We start from the raw sequence: 25,402 nt of genomic DNA, 5'->3' as shown, positions 1-25,402 counted from the left end.
AAAGTTTCTGAACATGAAAGTTTGTAGAATATTACTATAATGGGAAATAGGATATGGGAATAGGCAAAAAACATCAATCCAACGAAACAAAGACATGACCAAAGTAAAGTAATCATTAAGATGTATTTGAAACTTGCCAAGTTGAGGCTGCATAGAATTTTGGGGGCATAATTCAAATAGTGTACCCGGTAATCAAAACTTTTACTCCAGTTTTTTCCTCAACAAAAAGATTAAAAAGTACCAGGATATAAAAGTGAATTGAAGCATGATTGATGCAGATTTTAGAACTTGGTCAATTAGGCCTATCCGGCATTTTGATCGACAAATCTTCCAAGGGTACTCTGAAACTCTCTTATTCAAATTTCTAGATCTTCATATAATTATGTAGATCTTGTTAAACAAGCAAAATCTTCTGAAATAGAATTAGTTTAATTTTTTTTCACCCACAAACTTGTGTTACAATTATTTCCTCATTACAACAGTATTATGGCATGTGATGCAGAACTTCTCAAAATCTCATAACTTGATTACATAGTTCCAAAACACAAGAAACCGCCAAGATAGAGAAACTTGCGTTTTACTCTGATGCCCAAAGCGTTTGGGGAAGAAATGCGGGGGAGAAAAGGGGGAGTCCCCTGACCTTGAGCAAGCTCGCTCCGCCTCACCTCGCAAGATTGCCCTCGCGCCAGCAAATTCAATGCTCGTAGATCCCATTTCCACTCATTCTCAATCAGCGCTGTTGAGTTGGATACTCAAGCTCAGGTTTTATGTGCGTACGTTCATGCGTTCTCGCGCCGTACACACCTGTACTATTTTTGCATATGCAGTGCAGAGCTAGCAGAGTTGGGATTTAAATTGGCGAACAACATCTCAATATTTTTTGAATTTATCAGCGAAATACTCAAGATAACAAAATGGAAGGAAATGCATATGGAGCTGGGATGGCTGGAAAGCCATTTGATGTTTTAGACTATATCAAGAAACCTTCTGTAATACTGAGATTCATCAGTTGGGTAAGAACTTGTTCTTTACTTTGCCTCGACTCTTTTTGATTTGCATTAGGCCTACTGACTGTGACTGTGACTCGGTGGTGCATTTTGGTGTGTTGAAATATGTCTCATGACGATGACCAACGCACTGATTGGGCTTGTTGTGTTGTAACAAAACCGATATAACGTTAGACCCTACTTTAGAGTCTACAGAGTGCATCCAGATGAGATTTCTCATTTAAAAAACAGATGAATTATCATGTTTGGCCTTGGGTGACCACTAAAATAAAGTAGATCTAAAAAGACAGTAGTAAAGACTCACACATGTTATAAATTTTGTGCTTGAAAGTTGAGGAGTTAAGGGGAAATCCACCAAGATATAAATATGGTAATTGAACTTTGAAGCATACAAATAAATAAAGAAAGAAAACAAACTGGTCAGTACTAATAGTTGAGCAAAAAATAATGAAAAAGAAGAAAGTTATGAATATCGAATGTGTGATCAGTCAATTTTTCTTTAGTTTAAGAACATTTTCAATCGTACATCAGTAGGGGCGCTGCTCTGAGATTGAGGAATGTCTGCATTAATGAGGATATCCTCTTGAACGCGGACAAATAGCGTCCTTAAAAATAAGGATCATCCCCTCTTTTGTCTTCGGTGCTCTGTGGGTTGTAGGATTCCTGATCGATCCGCCTGCTGGCAATGCAAAAAACAGATTCCTTGTAATAAAATGCCCCCAGTTCACTGTCTACTTTTATGGGTAGTCGGTCTTCCCGAGAATTTATCGCTCAGATTACGTGAAAGTCTCTGTACGAAGTCATTGTGAAATGCATCAAGAAGATCATCGCGGAATCCGCTTTTCGCATTGCCAATGCGCGGATCTAATTAAGGATCGTCAGCGAAAATGGGGATGATCCTTATTTTTTAGGACGCGTCTGTCAGCGTTTACGAAGACGGTCCTTGTTTATGCGAACGATTTTTATTCTCGGATCAGCGCCCCTACTGTACATTCACACTAAATATAACCCCTGTATGAAACGAGTCTATTCCGTCATCAATCAATGATTGAGAACATGACATTTTCTGTACAGAGCCAATTCGAGATGATCTGAGCTGGCAAGATGCATCACACTCACAGTGTTGCCAATTTGTGTTTCACTGATGACAACTTTTAAAACTCATAACTTTCCTATTTTTAATCGGATATTGCTCAAAGTAAACTTTCACTATTTTTTCACTCATTTTTCTGCTTACAAGTATTAAAACCAAGATAACATCAGGGTCGACTTCCCCTTTAAGAATTTTACTCATGGTTTTGTTTGTTTAGGCAGTTAAGAATCAAAATGTAGAGCAAAAGATGAACTTTATCTTGTGATATACCGGTAGACTCAGATAGCTCTCCAATTTGAATGTTCATGTTAGCTGCAAAGCTTTATGAAAGAAAAGACTCAGTACTTGACTTGTGAGATGGGTGCATTAACACAAAGCAGTTCAGTGTCTCCTTTTAAATGTACATGTACAATGTTCTTGTTTTAGTGACTTTTAAAAATATAATTTGATCTAGAATTCTAGGAATTACAGATTGTACATGTACAATGTACATGAGCACAAAGAGCAAAATCTGAGAACATTTTGCATCCATGTTTCTAATGCAGGACACAATGGCGATCATGAATGAGAACAATTTGATTGTACGTAATCATAACAGTTTCTTACTTGACAACATGGTGTAAAATTTGAAAAACTGGACATTTTTAAAGGATTAATGGGATTATTAAAAACATTTTTTTACCAAAAACAAAAAGTATTTTCAACCATGTTATATTTTAATAACAAAATATGAACATGTCCAATGTACTGTACACACTGTACATGTAATGTTGTCCAATGATAGTAGCTGGGATAAAACTGTCCAATTATCCAAAGAGGGAGATTTTGACTGGTCCAAAATACTTTCCTCTGGTTTATTCTGATAAAAGAATTTAATGAGGGAAATGGAAATTCAGCAAAAGTCAGAATCAACTATTTACATGTACATGTACATACATATAAACAAAAGTGATATTAAGATATAGGCAGGTGAATGTAATGTACTTGTTAAAAGAAGAAAACCGGGAATAATTTGGTAAAATGTGTTTGGAAACTTGAAATTAATTTTTTTTATTTACAATTGGTCATGTTCTTTATAGTTTAATGTGTAAGGCTTACAAATTTCTCTGCTATTTACATGTACAGTACATTGTTGTAAAACAATTTCAGTTTTAAGCTTCATTTTCATGAATGCAAGCCCTTGGTGTGATAATGTATTTTTGTCATATTTTATACAGTGCAAGTTATAAATTCAGTCAGATTGTTTACATGTATATTCCCTCTTACGACAATTGGTCAGATTGCCTCGGTGGCCGAGAGCACTGCGTTTACCCTTTTGAGAAAATGTATGCAGAAATGGAGCTGGAGCAGTGTTATTTTAGCGGTGCACTATCCTTCCATAGCTCTATCTCTCTCTCTCTCTTACTACTGTATTTGATATATGCGGGGGATAGCAAGGTGCATATTGATCGGGTGCCCGTGGCATCTTAGGGAACTGGTATCCACACATCTCTTATTGATTGTTGGGTGCCTGTACTGGTTCCCATCATCACATTCTCTCTCTCAGTACTTTTATACTGAGATGGCCATACAGTGGGCAAGCGTATGTACAGCTAATTAGGTGGTAATCCCATAAAAAGCCATTTATGGGACTAAAGATTCAGTGTGTTTGTATTTGTGTACTTTTGCTTATTCATACATATTTACATACATGTACATGTACAGTATGAGCATGATAATACAGAATGATGATGCATACAAATGTAAATGTACAAAAGAGAGAGAGAGAGAGAGAGAGAGAGAGAGAGAGAGAGAGAGAGAGAGAGAGAGAGATAGAGAGGGAGGGGGTGGGGAGAGAGATATTAGGGAGCGAGATAAAGAGATTATCCTGGACTTTGACTATTATTCATAATGATGTAATGCATTATTCATAGAGGTATTAGCTAATTTGTAACCACAATGGATCTCGTTAAAATTTGAATAACTACTATTTGAGGCAGAGTTTCTTTGATTGGGACTGCATTCATGGTTCATTTATTTTGAGGATGTTTGCAGAGTTGAAGGAAAAAACAACAACCCATTTTTAATCAAATGTTGTAGAGTGATTCATGTACAGGGCAAATACATGTTGGATACTTTAAAAGCAGAAACAAACAATAACAAACCATAGACCTTCAATATACATGTACATGTACATGTTTTTCTTGAACTGTGCGTTTGAAAACAAGGAATTAAGTCATTTAATCATTTAATTATAATACACAATTTGTTGATATCCTCAAGGTTTTACAATTCACAAAGATTCAGTGTTGAGTCCATTATTATTCAACTATTTCATAGCATGGAATTCATCAAAGCTATTAAAACCACTCAAGAAATTTGCAAATATTTTATATCCATGCACAGTTTATGGTTTTCAGTACCTTTACCATGATCACATGATTTGAGTGAAAAGCAAATTATTATTATTTCATTTTCACTTATGGGTATCAACCAAAGTGTTCTTGAGCATGTACATGTACATGTACATTACAAATCATAGTCATGTTGTTTGAAAGTGCATTGCGTCACCTGACAATCCTACAATCAATTATTAGTACAATGTGTTTACTCATGACTGTAGCTGAAATAATTGAATTTTACCTAGTACAAACACAAGTGTGATTGAATGGGAGCAGGCAATGAATGAATCGAGTGGTACATCATGTACGTGATAAAGCCACTGTGTAAGGCATACATGTACATGTATGCATGGGCAGGCAGCTGCAGGCAGGCGTACCGCTGCTCATGTTAATATATCATGATTGATAGGAAACCTGGCCCAGGTATACGATCATCGCACAGCTGATGATAGTTGCATGCACCATGTCCTCTCCTTGTCATATGAGTGGTTTTATTTGCACAATCCCCTTTACAACATGCATAATGAGGTCAAAATCCTTCCAGCGCCAAAGGGAAATCAAAGTACGCAGGGCCTGGCAGGGTACCGGGAGCGACTCATGATTATCTAATGACTCGAAGGTGACCAGAATAGTTTGTGGGAAAAGTGTGCGGTGTGGTATTTCTGACTGGATGCTGGAAAAAAGAAATAACAATATCAAACAAAAGCAACAACAACGCCTAAAATGGTTTAAATTATACTTCATAGTGCAGGCCTTAAATTTCAATATTTTTGGGGCAAGGCCACTTTTCTGTAGGGCACATTCCTATATTACAGCACAAATAGGAAGAATTGAAAAGGGCACAAAAAATCTCCAAGACCAGTGAGAGGGGCATTAAGGCCAAGCAAAGGGGCATCCACGGCCATGGCCTTGGTGGCCTTGGATTAATTTAAGCCCTGATAGTGTCATATATTGGTCAGATTATTAGTTTTTCAGGGATAAGGATATTTTGATGGATAGAAAGAGATCAATTATAATAATAATAATAATGGTGGCTTCTTACAATGTATATAGCGCACATGTCCGTCACGTTGTGACGCTGGCTTTAGCACTTTTGTTTTACTTTTAGCTGACAGGAGTAAGCACTGTGTTGTGTTGTTTTGTTAATTCATTTAAGCTAATAAATCTAATTAGAAACTTCAGTGGGGAATAGTCTGTGAACTTGATGAAGTCTTGAATAGTCTCTTTAGTATTACCCTGGAACGATTGGACAGGAAATTCCTTTTTGGCACTTTTGTATACATTTTGACTGGATGGAAATCATTTATAATGAGGGGGGGGGGGGGATCATTAATTAGAATTAAATCAGCAGCCACTTGTTAAACACATTCAATTGGGTAAAGATGGAAGAGCATAACCAGGGTGAAAATAATTTGATATCAAGTCTTGCATAAAGATAACTTCAGTTACAACAATATGTAACTACATGTAGCCTATTCAAAATTTGCTTGTAGACATATGTAAATGTCATAGTGCAATATTATTCTGTTATAAATGTTAAAATGCAATATTACTTTACAGAATTGTATTGATTTTGAAACCTAACGTCTCAAAAATAATTTCAAGTGATAAGACATCGTTATATGCTTATAATCTACAATTTCAAGAAGCATCTAGACAGTGTTGAAAATTAACCAAACTTTATTTTAAAAGGACCTTTTGGCTTCAAACCATAATAAGTAATACACGTATTGTAGCCCATTTTGATATTTACCGGTAGGTCGCCACCCCAATAAACAGCCAAAAGTTTTGTTTCGATGCTACCAATTTTCTCTTCTTCTTTTGAATTTCAGGTATTTGCCATCATCGTGTTTGCGTGTATATCGGCTGAAAAAGAATACAGTTTTGGTAGCTACGTGGCTTGTCCATATGGAGGAGACAGCGGTGCATGTGGTTTTGGAATCTTCGTTGGGGTGATAGCTTTCTTAGCGTGCATGGTTTTTCTTGTCATGGATGCAATGTTCGACAACTGGAGCAATGTGCAGCACAGAAAGATGGCCGTCATGGCTGACCTTATCTTCTCAGGTAAATTCAAACAATATTTGAAATCTTGACTTGAACCTAAACACTTTACATTTACATGTATGTGCACCATCTCCAATGACGAATGGCCCGGTAAAATGAAAGATGGCTGTCATGGCTGATCTTATCATAGGTAATTCAAACAATATTTGAAATCTTGACTTGAACCTAAACACTTTACATGTATGTGCACCATCTCCAATGACGAATGGCCCAGTGAAAAGAAAGGATGTGGGCTGTGTCTGAGAGGGAATTACAATGTACCTCAAGAAATTGCTTTATTTCATAAATGAGAAAAAGTCACTGTAAATAAAGAAACTCCATAAAATGGTACACGTAAAGATCTCTCTATTTGTCAAGATGCATAAATATGGAATTTGAGGTTTACTTGAACGTGGCCCATTTAAAGAATTTCAATTTTTTTCCTTTTCATTCTGGACCCTCAAGTTGGCTTATTATTTCTGTTAGAGATTTAAAAACCCCACATACAATGGTGTAGAATGGAGGCCCTGTCACTAACATACAAATACACTTTAAATGAGCACTAGCACATTTCCAAAATCACAAGACATCAACCTTGTCTACTACATGTAGATGGAAAATGAAGATGACAAGTCCATTTTAAATAGTGCCTCTCACAAGAACAAAGTTTCAAGGTCATGTGGTAAAAAGAAGTAAGATATGTACAGCTTCATGTACACTGTATCTGTCTCAGCAAGAATCATCAGTGAATGTTAAATTGTGATCTGAAAAAGGAAGACGCAAAAATCATGTTTGTGGCAGTGTTAGAGAGGAACATTAGCTAGCTTTATATGCATCGATATGATGTGATTTACCCAATTACAATTCCAAAAATAGAAACAAAAACAAAACATGTTGGGGAATTCCATGTCACATGTACCTCAAATGCATGTACCGTTACATCTCTTTTGCAGAGATACAGCTCAGCACAATGTTGATATCGAACAATATGTCATGAGTGGTTTCATTACAAATCGGATCACAGTTATTGGCAATGAGCCAAACACAGTCCTTACCTGATCATGGGATCTGTAGAGTTGTTGTTGATAGTATTGTGATGCATAAATGAAACAATTATTACACATGTATATATATTTGGATGAATTTAACCGCAAAAACACACTTACTTTTAATAACAGAATGAGAAAATTATAAAATAAGTATGTAACAATTCAGTACATTTTATAGTTTGTAATGTTTTTAACTACCCACATTTAAAATTACATTTTTCACAAACAGTGTTTCTATACTACTAAAAAGTAGGATTTGTGTACATGTATTTCAGAATTGATAATTTGTTTCATTTAAATATATTTTTGTGACCAAAAGCTTTTTTTCAGTAGTGATATACAGTGTATATATTTTTTTTCTTCATTTTTTTAATAATTATTATTATTATCATTATTATTATTATTTTTTTTTAAATAATTGTTATAATTTTTATTTTTTATTTTATTTTATTTATTTATTTATTTTATTTTTTATTTTTTTTTTGGGGGGGGGGGGGGCGGGTAGATTGCACATACATTGTACAAGTTTCTCTATAATTTGCATATTAAGCAGAATCCTATGTCAATGTCTTCTTCTTGATGATTTATGGATATGATAAAGAACATTGCTTTCTCCCTTCTTTGTTTTCAGGTATTTGGACCTTCATGTATTTTGTGTGCTTCTGCTACCTAACAAATAAATGGGTCGGCACAACAAACACAATAAAGAATGGACCCGGAGTAAGCTCGGTACAAGCAGCTATCGCATTCTCCTTTTTCTCAATAATAACTTGGGTGAGTAGTCATTTTTAATGAAAATGAATATTAATTTGAAAAACAAGAGCTTATCAAATTTTGTGTATTTGGAATTATGTCACCATTCATTGTGGTGAATGAGTGTTTACAACTTTACATATTTATTTTGGATGTTTGCTTTGAGTTAATAACTGACTGAATGACTGAAGCCTGGTTTGGATATTACGTGGCAAAACCACGGCAATATTCTTTTATGTTGAAGCTGTAACATGTAACTGTATTACTGTAATATGTGTCACCAACATTGTATCTGTGTCTTATCAAACACAGAGGTTAGTGGATACGTACAGGACATACATGTACATTGTACATGCACATGTACATGTAGCATTTACGTGCGTTTAAAAGAAAAATAACGTGGCAGTTTACATGTACTGCGTGATATCTGAACAAGTCTTTATTGAATGACTGATAGAAAAATTTACTGATTGAATGATTAAATAGCTGCATTTTATGAATTGACTGACAGATGGAAGGATTGATTTATAGCTGACCAGATTATTGTTTGTTTGTAGTTTGAAGCTACTGTACATGACAGTGTGCATGTGATCTTGAATATTGGTGGTGGTACTGCGTCATTTCAAGAAGAAGAAGCTTATTATAATTCTGAATTATTTATCATTCAGTAAACCCATGACTTGGATCAGCAACTGAGAAAATTAATAATTAATGAAAATTTGATAGAATTCCTTTCACTGAAACCATGTACTTTGCATCATGAGTGATCATGTACTAGTAAAAGCTTGATTTTCGTACCTCCCTTTGCTCATTATTTGGCTATACAACTGTACTACCGGTAGTTATTTTACACGAAACTCTTGTGAAAGGCTACAACATCATAAACACTGCATTTCTAGTATTACAAATTATATTTGGTTCTGGAAATGATATCTGTTAAGTTCTATTTTCTATTATTACCTTTAATTGAATGACATTAATTAAATGATGGGTGGAACGATTGATTGAATAATGGACTGAATGACTGACTAGTAATAAACGAAATGACTAATAAAGTGACTGAACTTGGGTTGCTTGAGCCGTTGATTTTGACGGACTGATGACTAACTGAAAAATGGACTAATTGGTAGCATGATTGACTAATTGATGGACTGAGTTACTGATGAAATGATTCATTTACAAAGAGAAGGTTGAGTTCTGGGAAGAGGTGAAAAATAATTTGAGAGCGTTATCATTGTACAGTACATGTACATGTATTATAAAATGCAAGTGTGGAATAACATCAGATAAAAAATGTTCCCTGGAAAGCATGGCTCTTCAAATGCCTTACTATTCTAAATATGGCATGTACGTAACATCATACAAATCGTGACAGATTTTTATGCCACATGTTTGTGTAGTCCCATATATCATGTACATCTTTCTGTACATTGCTTGTACTTTATTACTTTACCAAGACTGGGCCAAATTTCTTATCATTTTGAATGATTCCAGAACCTTGCAGTACACACCAATACTGATCAACTTTTTCTGATCGATTCCACAACAATTCTTTCGCAATGCAATCGCATGTCCAGACCTCAACTTTATCTTTAAGGTCTAGCTGAAATAAAAGACAGCATGATTTGTTTAATGTTACTGTAAACCAATCAGATGTATATGTATGCTAAAGTTGATCAGATCCAAGTTCAACAACATTTATCTGTAAGATTTAAACTTGAGGTGAGCAGAAATGTGACCTTTGCTCATGATGATTTTTAATTTTTTTTTAAACTCCATGGAGTCTGTTTAATAATGTATTTGAGAATGGTACCGGTATGTTTTACTCTACATCTATGGTTCTGTTTAGAAAAATGATGTTCAAAAACAGTTCAATGATGAACACTCTTTTTCTGATTGGATTCTGATAGAAAATGGGTTATGGTTTGGTATGTACAGTGTAGATGTGATTGATGTCTGGTCAGGTCCCTTTAAAAATAGAAATCTTGGGGTGATCACATAATTCATCCAATTTATTAAAGGTGATTGTCTTTGCAAACATTCTTCAGTAGGGATGGTACTTGGTAGAAGACACAAATCTTTCTTTCCTCACTTCAAATACCATTCAAGAATCCTTTTTATACAATGTACATGTACATGTACAGTATAGTTGTTGGAAATTTACTAAATATTAATGCAAGGATGCAACTGATGTACATGTACATTGTACGTGTACAGTTGTGATCTCAATTATAAGAGACATGATACATTCTAATGTGATGATGAAAAAAGAACATTCTACCTCACTATGATATCATGTAAGAATAGTCTAATAGTCACTGAATATTGCTGAATGCTGATGCAGTTCGTGCTGAAGGTTTTCATACAATTAAAAAATAAGGTCTGAATAGCTGTTTTATGGCCTATATTTACAAGTTTGATCTCGATCACTATTCACTATATCCTATTTTGGATAACCAAAGATTTTTTTTACACTGCTTCACAAGAATACTTAATTGTAGTAAATATAATTTACTGCAAGTTTGATCTCAATCACTACGGTAGATCTATATCTTATTTTGGAAGACCAAATATATATTTTTTTACACCGCCTCACGGGTATACTTACCGAAAGTTGTAGTAAAATGACTAAATGCTTGATGCAGCTCTTGCTGAAAAATTAAAATTTTACGTAGTTAAAGACGAAGGCGTGAAGAGCTGTCTCTTCGTTACATGTCCATGTATGATCTCAATGGCTGTACCTAATAGGATGGCAGATCAGATTACCACTTACCCAATCAAGACCCTCATGAGAATGTAGTCTGAAAGACTCAGCATTTACCGTTAATCAGAGCTATATGTAGGGCAAGGGACTTTGTTTTTCTAATTTCAAATTATAGATTTCTTAATTTTTGATGCAGTCACATTGATTTTCAACTCTAAGAGGAAAAAAAAATACATCATGTAAATTGTGTTTACGGTAAATCTTTTAACTGTTCCATATCGACATACATGTAGTACTAAAGCAAGGAGGCCACATATCACTCGTATGAGTACAAAGCTGTTTTTTCTCTTATTTTGATACTTCATTAACAACTAAATTATTCTTTCTCCTTGTAAATTTCTTGTTTTTTGTGTTATTCCTACAAACTCAAGAATGAAAGGTAAACTTGCTGAATTAGGGCCTTTGTTGAATACTTTTAAGATGTAAGCCTTAATGTCATTTACTCAAGAAACATAAATGGGGACAAATCATTTTTTTTTGTATACATACAATGTACATGTATGTTAAAATGGCAAAACTTGGTAATAGGGTATGAATAATTTAGTTGTTTATGCAATTGGCTGAATCACATCATACCAGAGGAAATCATACATGTGACAATGTAGTGTATTAAAAAACAATATATCCCTCACAATACCAATGTGTGATCTGAAGTACCTTCATGTTTTAGAAACCAGATCTGTCAAAAGTAATGACATGGGAAGACGAGAAATGGTTCATATATTTTCCTACACATGTTTTGCCACGGTAAGAGATTTCCAAAATCACAATGTTGCTTGCCCTTTGGAAGAAGGAAAATGACCAGAACTCCCCCCCCCCCCCCCAATGAAAATATATATGTGTTGTCCTTATTATGAGGTGAAATAATATTCCATACTTGTTCTAGATATCATCCACCAGCACTAGAAGTGTGTTGTATTCATGTCATGAAACACAATCAAATCAAAGTGCTTGGGAGTGAGTTCACAAATAAGATTTCTAGATGGCAGGCAATTCAATTTCTGATAGTCATTTGTGTAACATATGAATGGTTTTTGTGTTGGCCCAGCTACCTGTATAATAAATATAAATGTATATACCGGTAGGAGGAGGATTGAGTCATAGACTGGAATTGAAATGGGAAGGATTCTTCGAAAGTCAAATTGTGGGGAAAACGAGGAGCCCATGCATGCAGTGAGCCGTTACAGCTGCCTGTGCAATGCGTGGAGGGAGAGTGAAGTTCAACTAATTAGAAATGTCTTGTGTTTGCTTCATTAGTTGCTACACGTTGCGTGCAATGCGAGTGCGAGCGAGTGTGTGTGTGTACGTGTGACGTGAGCCGTGCTGTATCGTGGCAGTACGTGGCTGCTGCCCTCGCGGGTTCTCTTATCTTTCACTACCTCTCAATCACTCCAATCAATGAAGGCTAGCGAGCGAGTAGCGTTACGAGCCGACCGACCGAACGAAGGAACGGTGGATGATTTATAAGCTGGTCTATTTGGGTTCTCTCGGGGTCTACGAGGGTCGGTAATTAGTTTAGCCGGTACCCTATACTGTGTCTATATGACTTATATTGAGTGGCGCTGTGTTCTCAAGAAGAGCTTCAGTAGATGATTCAGTATTCTAATGATGTACTTGTGCACTGCAATGTTTTGCCCCTTCTTGTTCCTTCCTTTTTTTTGGGGGGGGGGGGGGGGGTAGGGAGGGGTTGTAGTGGTTGATATTAATTTTTTTCTATGAAAATATATAAGGTGCACTAGCTTAGTGTTCATGTAAATGTACAGTTCATGTACATATTTGACTACTTTAAGCTTTGGGGGACTTGAGTACGGCAGTAGGCATTTACAACCATTTTCATACGGCTTAATTTTTTGTTAGATTTGATCCATGGGTACATCGACATGTGTGTATATTTGTAGTTTGTACTTTATCACAATGAAGATAAGGAACCCAATGTACTTATAAATGTCATGATAAATCCTGAAACATAATGGATAAAATTACCTCCAGACATATGTGCAAAATCCTTTTTCTCTATCATGTCTTAAAGAGAAGGTTGAGTTCTGGGAAGAGGTGAAAAAATTTTGTGAGCGTTATCATTCTTATTATGCAAGTGTGGAAGAACATCAGAAAAGACATGTTCCCTGAAAAGCATGGCTCTTCAAATGCCTTTATATTCTAAATATGTCATGTAACTCGTAAAACTCGGGGGGGGGGGGGGGGTAGGTTTTTTACGCCACGTGTTCATGTAGTCCCATATACATCTTTCTGTGTACAGTGTTTGTAACTTTACCAAGACTTGGCCAAATTTCTTATCATTTTGATGATTCCAGAACCTTGCAATACACACAAATTCTTATATGCTAGATGATCAACCTTTCTAGTCGATTTCACACCGTTTCTTTCACAACTCAACTTCACAACTCAGAACTCAACTTCATCTTTAAAGGCTGTTCTATGTGGGGGCTGAGCCAAAAGTTATTCAAAGAGCGTGCTGTAAAATGAATATATTGCCAGTGTGTTGTTATTTTTGGGGAAACTATTCATTTCGACTTGAAAGTAGCTTTTATTATATTAAGATTAAGAAATTATTATACTGCATGTAGACTTAAAATCTCAGACCAGATTTTGATTAATCAACCATTCAAGTTTAACAAGAAATGCATTGAAATACATGTCAGTGTTACTGTATGAACACAACCATACTATTTTGCAATAGTTGCAATGATCTTTGACCTCATTACCTGTACTTCAATTGCAATATACATGTACCTGAACTTTGAGCTAGCAAGAGTGGATGAGTTGTTTCTGATTGGTCATTGTTTAAAGGGGCAACACGAAGAGGCACATTTGCCAGCTTTTCAAGTTTATACTATATTATTATACCCGGTATGTCCCTTTTGTAGGCCAAAAATGAAAAGAATTCCACCGGGATTGGAATGAAAATACTAATTCAGAACTTCCCTCAAAATGAAAGGGCTTGAAAATGGCTATTAGTGGGAAAATAACGACCATTAGTTGTCAGATCAACTTTAGTGATTGCAATCACCTAAGTAATAGTCTGATTTTCAGACCCTTTTACTGAAGTGCCGTACGCTTTTTGCTGCACAAAGATTCAATCAATTTAATTTTGGCCATTACTAGAAGTTGGTTATTGATGTAGACAAATGCTCATGTACCTAGCAAATTTTATGTACATGTATGTTCTTACCAAAGAAAAAAAGATGTCACTTCCCTTCGTTAACCATGTGTTTCTTTCTCTCCCAAACTTTACAGGCTCTTCTCAGTGGGCTGGCATTCATGAAGTTCAGGCAGGGTTCCGCATCTGCCTTTGCCCCCAGCTTTGAGCCCAGTGATCAACCCACCCCCTACCCCGGCACCACGGCAACCAGCGTGGGCAACGACTCCTACCAGCAGCCCCCGTTCGATCCCACTACCACCAAGTCCGGCGATCCAGGCTTTTCGGCCCCGCCCTCACAAGCACAGTACCAGGCTCCATCGTACTAACTAGCGGCTGGCATGGAGACCCCCCTCAGTGTCAAGAGGAGCTTACATGCGGTGTTACGTATATCCGCGATGCAGACTAATACATGTAGATATATGGTCAATCTTCCTTTTGTAGAAGTGTTATTAGTGTATGAGACAAGGTGTTCCATTATTCCAACTTGTGTTGGTTAGGAAAAGAAAAAAAAATTTGAGGCAGAGGAAATTATCAGGAAGCTGTTCTAAGAAATGAAAGGTATATATGACAGAGGATTTGAATCATTCTAGATTGTATTTCAATTGCATTTTGATTATCCTGAGCGTCGTGTAAATGTGTTGCAAACACCAAAGTCTGTTGTAAATGTGAGTCGTATGATAATAATAATTTGATGTGATGCTGACAGTAAATTAGAATGATGCCCCATCCATAGTGGTATTAAAAGCTAGGCCATGTTTATTGGGAGATAGCCTAACCATGTAGCGATTCCCCCATGTCTTGAATGCTAGAGTGAACGTATGTGACGGTGTGTGTGTGTGAGGTATTGATATTACCCCCTCAGTGGCCTGCTGTAAATTGAAACCCAATCAGGAGACGAATGATGTATGCAGCAGACGCCAAACGCCACCGCTCACTTCGCTTCGAATCGTCTTGTTACGTCATTATCTAGCAGTCATGGGATACGCATGTGGCCGCCGTGTATACGTATCGTAATATTTATCACTTTGTCTTTCAAATTAAACAGACCGATTCGTCCAGCAAATTTCAATTATGTAGATCAGCTTCTACTCACTACTCTTTTGTAATTAATTATCATCTCTGATTCTTTTAACCAAAAATTCACAACCGCTATACATCAGTGTTTCCTAAAGTTGTCTTGTAGTACATGTATACTAACCTGTAAGAATTCCAGAAACTCAAGGTTATCTTAAACTGACTCTCTGTAGTAAATGCCACATGTAATTTATATTTTCCAGATAACTTTTCTTTTTCATGTTAGAACAGACTCTGTATGATTTCTCATTGTAATTGTTAGTAGTGAGACATGGTTGTGAGGAATGCTTGCGTACATGTGTCGCTTTTGAATCCTACTGTATGTCAAATACTTTGATCGTTGAAACAAGCCAACACCTAAAATCCCTGATATTAAAGCATACCAGCATGTTGGTGTTCATATCCGAAGACTTACGACATTCGTTCTCGAGAGTTATCAATTCAAGTGATATTAAGATCAGCTTAGTATCCATAAGAGGTTAGATGACTGAGGGAGAAAAGGAAATTGAAAAAAAAAAGGGATCAAATTCTCTTGTGTATCATATTGTGCTGAACATGAATTTGAAATTTATATAACTTTCTTGAGGAAATGTACGACATGAGGAGAAAAACCTCAGGCTTTGTCTTATTATTGTAAATCCTGGGACTAGCTATTCACAATGTCGCCATTTCTTGTAGTACATGAACAAGACTTCACAATTTCCATCACCGCAAACAAAGTAAAACCTATTTGAGCTTTGGGGGATTTCCTTTAAAGAGAAGTGGGATTTCCACATACCGGTAGCAATTCTTGATATCTCAGTTATTTTTCAATAGCTCTTGTAGAGATTTCTGGAGCTCAATTGCTTTCTAATCATGCATTTCCCCCCCTTGAATCCATATGAATATTTAGAGGAATCAAATTTTTAAACAATCATCAGTCGATCAGTAAATGACACTTAAAAAGAAGAAAACAAACGTAGATCAAAATTCGTTATATGTACACGAACCTGTACTCCCTTGCAAAAATGAAAGGGTGTCCCCTATAATTTTAAACAGTTCTCACTGTATGCCTGCATACCGGTAATTGGTAAGTGGACGGGCGTTGCAGAATAAGAATAACAAGATTAAAAAATCTGCTTTTCTTCTCTCGTGAACACCGTGACACATTTATTTGTGATGGTTACATGAGGATGTTTCTATGATGATGAAGGTGTAGAGTTTTAAGCATTGTGCTCAAACTAATGAATGAAGGAAATATTACAAATTTCTACTAAACTTGACCTTTGTAGAAAGACTGCAGAGGAGGTAAATAGGATTGGTGGTCTTTCTAGACAGGTTATATAGCTTTCTAGGATGGTTTAGCTGTGTATTGGAAAATTTACTACAGTACAGGCTTGTTTGTATACAATGTATATAGGCAAAAATTCATGAAGTGATACGAAATATATACATGTATATATGGCGCAGCTTCAGGTGCTATATGATAAGTATAAAATGGGAATAAGGGGGTAGATATGTTGTAATTGCTTGTCCTTTATATGAAATGTAAATGATGTTGCATTTAACATGTTTGTCATTGATCATGGATGTGGGACTTTTCTGCTGCTTCAAATTCACAAAATGCTGTTCTTTTTTCTTCTATCTTGCCTAATTCTACTGAATTATACATACATGGATTGACATTTCTCTCTCTCGCATTTTCAAATGGCAAATGGCATTTTTTACAGTATCCTACACACGCACCATGTGTAAATTATTCATCATCTTGCGCAATAGGTACATGTACGTGTATGCACTTTATTTGTAGGGATAAATATTAAAAAGGATTCATTCTATGACAATAACCAACCCCTCTCTCTCTCTCTGTCTCTTTGTCTCTCTCTCCCTCTGTCTCTCTCTCTCTCTGTCTCTCACTCTCTCTGTCTCTCTCTCTGTCTCTCACTCTGTCTCTCTCTCTTTCTCTGCCACTCTCTCTCTCTCTCTTTCTCACTCTCTCTCACTCTATCTCTCTCTGTCTGTCTGTCTCTGTCTCTTTCCCTCTATCTCTCTCTATATCTCTCTTTTTCTCCCTCTCTCTCTCCCTCTCCCTCTGTCACTCTCTTTTGACTGTCCTATCCCATCAATCATCCTCTTTTATATTCCATCTCTCATGTATTCATCAATTCTTTAGTTGAACAATGCTGCTGCAATCACCTTCATTTATATGACAATGGAGTAAATGTTCATTTATGCCTGTAACACCACTAGTCGTGAAGCAAATGGGTGGCTAGCTAGCTTCATGCACATGTACTGTACATGTATACCAGTATACACCTGTAGGTCTAGCAATTATGCACTCCTAGGCAATTGCATATATTTCATGATTCTTTTTCTTTTAAAGTCTACATCAGCCTCTATAACTCTAAAAATGCCAGTCGTAAATCCTCTTGATGCTGCAGCTTTATACAGCACACCTATTTTACTTATTTAAACCCTGCTCATCCATCATGGTATCATACTAGAAAAGTTTCTACGATAGATGATGTTGGTTGGACATAGTATATTAAAGTTGATTTTTTTTTTGTTTTAAATTGGAGAAGTGAACAGACTTAATGACAATATGAAATTAATAACTTAACTGGGTTACCAACTGGTGTCTGGCAGCTGAAAAGTTATCATATCCAAAATGTTTTAAAAGATAGTTGTTACTTGGGCATCTAAGTTAGATTTCATGCAATTCAGACTGTCATCTCCTTTCCCATTAAGCAATCTTTATTCATCTTTTTATAATGCAAAATCGAAAAAGCTTATGAAAGTCAAATTTGTTTGTTTAAAAAAAAAAAATCAGTTTGATCAATGTAAGAATACACAACCTTGCAATAGGATACTGTGCCAACAGAAATACACTTGTGTGTAATTTGTTACTTGTGATACTCTGTACATGTACTTCTGGATACATATTCAATGCCTTCTCTTAACCTGTGAAAATCAACATCCTTTTGAATGGTGCAGAAATGGAAACAGAAAAATTTATGCAAACTTCAAATACATTCTTTATTTTATTGGTGAGTTTTTTTTCTAGGGATGCATTGAATTTTGTTACTAACAAATTATTTTATGATTGGGGAGATGGTACATATGGTACAACTTGTGTGTTAGTATTAATAATGGAGCATTTGGTTAAATAGGGGAAGAAATTCTTAGATGGAGAACAAAAATGGAGGTGTAAAACATGTGGTATTTAGAGCAGTTTCCTTTTGTATCTCATTCATGTGGAATTTTAAATGCTGTTCATTCCCTAGACCTGACGGTTAAATATTATGAATATATAGCTCTGACAGTGTTTTATCTTTTGAGATTGTTTGCCTGGCTCATATCCAGCATCCCCCCCCCCCCCCCAAAAAAAAGGAAGATAAAAAAAATTGTAAGACAAAACTATCATGGCATCCTGGTATTGGAACTTCCTTGACTTTTAGCAAAATGTTCCAGCTCCCTCTTGTGTTGAGAGCTTTACAGTCACAATGCTATAGGAACTGTGCATTGAGCCATCTACATGGGTCAAAGAAATTTGTTTGGGAAATAAAAGAGAGTCCTTTGTAGTGATTGAATATTAATTGATTTATGTTGGTGTTGGAAAAGGCAAGAAACTTGTGTCAAGTTGCTGTACCATGTGTCATTACTACATTCCACAATGTGATAAAGCAGTGAAATACCGTAATAGTGCGGAGGGAAAAAGGTGGTTGTATAGTTATGTAAAGAGATCGATATATTATACACTGTATGTATGGGTTTACTTTAAATATATATGTATTGTGAAAAGTATAAGCATGTTACGAGTTCGACATGAAATATTTAATACGAAATATGCCAAGGGCTTGAATGAGGCACAACAGAAATTAGTGTCCTCTGTTATAAATGTGAATACGAGTGTTGAAAACAAAACAAAAAATGAAATAAAAATGATTTTTCAGTTTTATGGTGTATTGAACCATAGAAATACAGTGTTTGTTACAATTCTAGGGAGGTAGATGATTAGGTTTTGGTGTATTCATTGATTATTGTTGAAATAGAATTTGTTATCAGGTACACAATGTAACATTTGAATCCATCCCTATACGCGACGTTAATTTCGTATTTTTAAAGGCAAGTGCATTTTTCATACAAGCGAATTAGTAGTAGATTGTTTTTCCTTTTTTGTCTTATGTAGATAAAATAATGACTTCTCTAGCAAGTTTCAACCTACCGTAGTTCATTTGAAAGAACCCCCTTTTTTGCTGGGGGGGGGGGGGGGGCAAGGTAAAGGATAACACTTATTGATAAATTTTGGAAGATTATTGATTAGTTCATATCTTGAGTGCATTTTTAAATACTCTTCAACTGTATTATTAGAATAAAAGGTCACAGCTATAGCAGTTATTTATTGATGTTTCAGTTGGGATATTATTGTGCGAGAGTTATTGGATGTTTGTTGACCCAGGTGCAACTATAGAGAGTAGTCGATACCAGTTGTCGGTTTAGGGCTGAAGGGGTGCTAAATGTCTGTACATATATCAAAATGTCAAACCTTTAACACCCTTTTCAATCTAATCAGATGATTTTTTTTGAGTGCAAGGTGGTTGTAACTTGTAATCCCGTAAGTCAGTTGGTTTTATTGAGTGGATAATGTCAAAGTTATAAAGTATGTTTGTTTTATTTGATGGGAGTATATTTTATGTGATATGAGACGTGTTTAATAGACCCCTTCCACATTATAGAGTGTGTATGTCAGTGTAAGTTCCCCTAAGACAATGTGTAGGATATATGTCTTTGTTCTGTACCAGTCAGGAATATGTTAGATCTGAATTTTTTCAAAGTTAATCCATATACCCCATTTATCAGTTTGATTCAATAGACCCGTTTACAAACATATTCAAATTTACAGATGTTTCCTAAGCGAGGACCTAGTGACAAGTAATCCATTAACTTGTTAGTAATGAATGAACTACAAATACTTGATATCCAGTCCACACATTACCTGTTGCTATGTTGGGCAAGCCTCAAACCAGCTATCAGGTTTCCGAGAACAACGTTAACAAGTATGCATAAAATTTGAATATGTTAGTAAACCGATCTCTAAGAAAAAGGTTTGATTAATAATCAACATTGCGTCATATGTGCATTTGACTCTTGGATGTCTGTTTCATTTAATACTTCCCCTATCCTAGCATAATAATTTTTTTTATTTAATGCACCTTTTCTAATGAATTCACCCTAGAAGAATGAGGAATTTTTGTTTATTCTGCAAGCAAGAGAATTGCAAACATTCTATAGATACATCACATTCAAAAGGTATTTCAATTTTTAAAATGTTTACCTAGCAACAAGTTATCATATTACAGTCACCCGGTACATGTTTTTGCATCTTACGTTCTCTTTTCTTGTTATATCTCTCAATGCATTTGCATCATTTTTTGGCCCTTGCAAAAAAAGGTTCAGCAAAATTGATAAAGTAAGAGATGTATAAAACTGAGAAGTCGGTATACCACTTGATTGCAATATTCAATATGGGAAGAAATTTAGAAGGCGAGATTCCTAAACTATGAACAATTTATTGGTTTAACCATTATTTTTGTGTGAAAATGAGATATTCATGAATCGTGATGGATTTGTTGGCTACTTAAAGAAAGCCAAGTTTAAAATAGTTCTCTGTACATTAAGTTTCACTAAATTTCTATTAATATAGATGAATACCAATTCTTGGTATTTAATACTAATGTTAGTCATTTTATATTTATCTAATATGGTTATTTCTTTCTTCATCTTTCCCCTTTTCCATTCAGATTTTTTTCTAGTGCAACAAAACGTAGAAAAAACATTGCAAATTATTTTTTAAAAATTGTTATCTATAATAATCAATCATATTGAATCAAAATGAACAGAATTTCTCCAAAAATTTCTTCAGCCCTACTTAAATGATAGCGATAAGAACTCAAATCAACTTGCTTTCAATCTATCTTCTAATGCTACTTGCAAAGTGATTCTGCATGACTTTTTCTACATACATTCAACATCCATTCTAGCCATTTGCATGATATGTGTAGCATATTTTCTTCTTTATCATGGTTTGTTATTACTTAATTTTGTGATATTGTTTTATTGCACATGATTGACTTTGTATTTTTGGTGAAATTTTCCCCTATCCAGAGCAATAAATATTTAGTAAACAAGAGTGGGATATTTGAATAAATGGTTTTGTTTTATGAAATAAAAAATATTGGTTTGTTTTGTGTATTTTTTACTGCATGATGTATTCACGCATGTTTAAAGGTTTAAGGTTCGTTGAAAAAGGGTATCTGCAACAATTTCAGGAAATACAAAATTTGTAAACAAGATTTAATATTATTATTTTCATAAAATTAAAATTGTCCACAATACCCTTTTTTGACAAACTGGAGGCACATTTACAAATGAAATCGAAATGAAATTTGGCCCTATTTAAAATTACTTATTTTTGACCAAAAATGTTTGTTTTTCTGAATTTCCTGAGATAGCCCGATACATTTTTTGACCGCCTGGGTCATAAAATAATAACGAATTAAAATTTGGCCAAATTAAATTTTTGTAATATATAAAAAATTAAAAAAAATTACCCCTGTTATGGTGCTTGCATATTTACAAAGTTAAAGGGGGAAAACAGGCACAGTTGACCTCAAACTCCTTGTGAACGATTACATCATTGAAACATGAAGAATACAAACGAATGGGGCAGGCAACAATTACCTTGTATACGTTGTAAATGTGAGTTTATTACGTTTGCATGTTTTTTTAAAACACAAATTCACTGATCTATTGAACCAAAAAGTTGATACAATTATTTCATATGAAAAAAAAATCACTGGATGGGCCAAACATTTATTAACATGTTTTTATAACAATCACTTTACAATTCTTCTTTGCTGAAAGTTTGAACCGACCACACATGTACTCAAGTAGTACATTTCAATAAAATGCACAAGTACAGAACAAATGGTTCACAAATATTGAATACGGCATCATCTTGATAAACTAGAAATCGAGGCTTCTCTGGTGAGTACTGTCTATGTTATATTCAAACAGGGTATATTCAGAACTAGGATCTCATCAGGGTCTACAATTAGATGTAAATCACAGAAATTTGACACTTTCAGGACAGGATTTATTTCAAGACAAAATTGATCATATGTTATTCTCCAAATTGATAACAATAATATTTTTCTTTTATTGTTACATTATTAAACTGAAACATAATGTCTCCGTAACAATTAACATGGCGAGATTGGCCTGTATTCAATCCAATATTTTATGCAGTTTTCTGCTTTGATAAAATACTTCGTCAAATTCGTATTTAGTTAACACTTTTGGCTAAGTATTTTACCCTAAGTTTAAGACATATCCCAAACAGACTTACACCATTTACTTTGAAAGCCTTGTTAGCAAGCATACAATTTTCAAGCGCAGTTATCATAAGTTGCGCAAAATTATGAGCACATTTAATGCGACGTGTTATATTTCATACACCATATGACGTCACAATGGAAGTAATTTGCCTTACAGTTGGCTGAAGTAAAACAGTTAAATGTACTCTAAAAACGAGTTAAAACATTTAACATACCGGTAGCCAAGAAAAATGCTAGTAAAGTACACTGAATTGAACAAAGCCCTAGATGGTTGAATGGAGCTTATCATTGGCAATGGGATCAGGAACTATACAATTTAATATACACTTTAAACGGAATGTTCTCAGAATTTATAGAAACACACGCATTGCAACGACACACTTTTTATCACACAATCCTTAATAAATTATCAAAAAGTACATATATACAAAATATTAGCTCAAATAACACACTACCGCTTGCAAAAAAAAGTTTTTTCCTTCTCACAACAAACAAGCAATTGCACAACAATCTACATGTATCACATGTACATAATGAATATGTAAACAGTCTATGGCAAAAGTTTACAATGGATTTCTACTTTTTTCTACAGTTATATGCAACACAATTTTTTTCTATCACAGGTTCATATAAATGTAATTATCTAAACAAATGGCAATACTTTTTAATAATACTGATAGTTGATAATCTAAATTATCTACATGTATATATTACTTATTTCTCAAATTGAAATATTGTCGCAAAAATATATACAAATGTACTCCCATGTATATGTAAAATTGTTTGATGTGGTAGGTATTAACAGTACATCAAACATGAACGAGAATTCTCGTGGAAGTTTAAACGAGACAAATTAAACAAAAAACACCCAAAACATGTAGATGATGGTGACGTTCACATAAGAGGATAATGTTCAACACTGGATTTCAACTTCACATCACATTAAAGTTATCCATAATCTGTATTCTTGCAATTAATCAAGGTCAAATTAAATCTACATGTAAATTATTTCAAAACAAATATAGAATACAAACACATTAGGCATAATAAACAGGAGTGTTTTTAAAGTACTGTCAGCTTTTGTTACATGTAGCTTTATTCAACAATACCTTAAACGATTGTGATTCAACGTGACTTAGGACATTTTTATAGATTTCTTTTAAAAAACCTGGTAGAAAGAGAGTTAATCGAGCTATTCATGCTTATGGAAAGGAGCTGGTTTGATACCTATTGTTTCACAGGACAATATTCAGTATTGTCATTAGAAATTAATGTTTAGAATGATCTTTAACAATAACCATACATGTATGTTTCATAAAGATAGGTACGACTATCTCAGTGAATGATTTCAGTAAAGATTACACTATGAACATTCTTTTAGCTTTAACCTGTCCAATTATATTCTATGATCATCCAGAGGAATTAACCACAATGATAATTGGTGAAAATAATAATACCATTCATTTTCTGCAGAATTAAAATTTTGCTAGATGTGATTTCCATCTGCTTTCTTTCTGCTGCTGGGTAATATCAGATAAAGATAACTTTGTACAATTTTCCATGATGTTCTCAACTATTTTCAAATTTTGAACCAAGTGATTTCCAACAAATTATACAATTGCACAGTAGCATTTCAGTTGGATAACTATTCACAAAAATAAAAAAGGGAAACCGATGAATACCGGTACATTCAATTTAATAAGCTTTTGCCTCAAACATAGACGATCAACTATGATCATAAGTAACTATCATCATTTCACAAAAGCAAGCTGGCTTGTACAGTAATTCATATTTCTTTCAAGAGTATTCCTTTTTTACCGGGGCAAGAAAAGTTCTTCTATATGACAGCATTCAGTACATAATTACCACATAGATTTTATGTCATATGCAATATACTAGTAGTAGGTCCATGATATAAGACACAGCTGATGTTTGGGGGAGGGGTCAAGGCACTTTAGTTTTCTATCCTGTTTACCTGTGATACATTATCAAAATGGATGTTTGAGACAAAACAATCAAAAGTAGTCAATATGCTTCTTTAAAGACAGAAGGACATTAACTCTGTGTAAAAGTTTATATGTTACCACCATTCTGGCCCTTAACAGACAATAATCCAATTGGTAACAAGCCTTCTCAACTAATTATTCACTTTACATGATAACAGTACATGTCATTTACAAACATAGTACGTTTAGCTCAAAGTGAAATAATGAAAGATAGGAATTGTGAAGAAAGATCGTTTCAATTACGGTATAAGGATTAAAAATTTAGATCATGGACCATGGTTAAATTGAGTATTTTATAAAAACTTCTGCAATTCTGTCCTTGAAAACATATAGATATAGTTTGAAACTGTGCATTAAAACCAGTACCGTTTTGACGGAAGGGTGTTAAATAGTATAATTTTACAGAGTTAACATCCTTCTGGCTCCAAACGGATGACTTTACATGTACCGGTATGCAAATTCAAGTATATGATAATGAAAGAAATACAAAGAGTATTCACATCTTGTAAAGTATCATAGGTGACAGAATGCATCCTTGAGGAACCACAGCTCTCTGACCTATGCTTACACCACCAGTTCAGTAACCATTCTCAAGTGAAACTAGTGATTCAAACACTGTGGCTTCTACATCTTTGTAAGTAAGATAAATCAAGTATTGCTACATCAAGTCTTTTGTTTTTCTTTGCAAGGCAAGCG

At 34.7% G+C, this 25,402-nt stretch overlaps 1 protein-coding gene across 1 annotated transcript; it reads left to right on the top strand.

The window, feature by feature from the left end:
* The first annotated feature begins 807 nt into the window (after positions 1-807).
* Positions 808-15,842, top strand: LOC753715 (synaptogyrin-3). Its single transcript, XM_001177627.4, has 4 exons — positions 808-1,013; positions 6,314-6,545; positions 8,205-8,347; positions 14,346-15,842. Exons 1-4 carry the CDS (start codon positions 915-917, stop codon positions 14,574-14,576), a joined length of 705 nt encoding a protein of 234 aa, XP_001177627.1. The 5' UTR covers positions 808-914; the 3' UTR covers positions 14,577-15,842.
* Positions 15,843-25,402: the final 9,560 nt, after the last annotated feature.

The sequence above is a fragment of the Strongylocentrotus purpuratus genome, unplaced genomic scaffold (genome assembly GCF_000002235.5).
Source record: "Strongylocentrotus purpuratus isolate Spur 01 unplaced genomic scaffold, Spur_5.0 spur5_scaffold_14, whole genome shotgun sequence".
Lineage (NCBI taxonomy): Eukaryota > Metazoa > Echinodermata > Echinoidea > Camarodonta > Strongylocentrotidae > Strongylocentrotus > Strongylocentrotus purpuratus.
The sequence above is the reverse complement of the archived record's forward strand: the minus strand, read 5'-3'. Positions and strand labels throughout refer to the sequence as shown.

Bases quoted from the DNA above. Each gene is read 5' to 3' on its own strand.
- LOC753715 (XM_001177627.4), top strand. From the start codon at position 915: ATGGAAGGAAATGCATATGGAGCTGGGATGGCTGGAAAGCCATTTGAT. The intron at 6,546-8,204 runs GTAAATTCAAAC...CTTTGTTTTCAG, and splicing joins GGCTGACCTTATCTTCTCAG to GTATTTGGACCTTCATGTAT. The intron at 8,348-14,345 runs GTGAGTAGTCAT...CAAACTTTACAG, and splicing joins TTTTCTCAATAATAACTTGG to GCTCTTCTCAGTGGGCTGGC.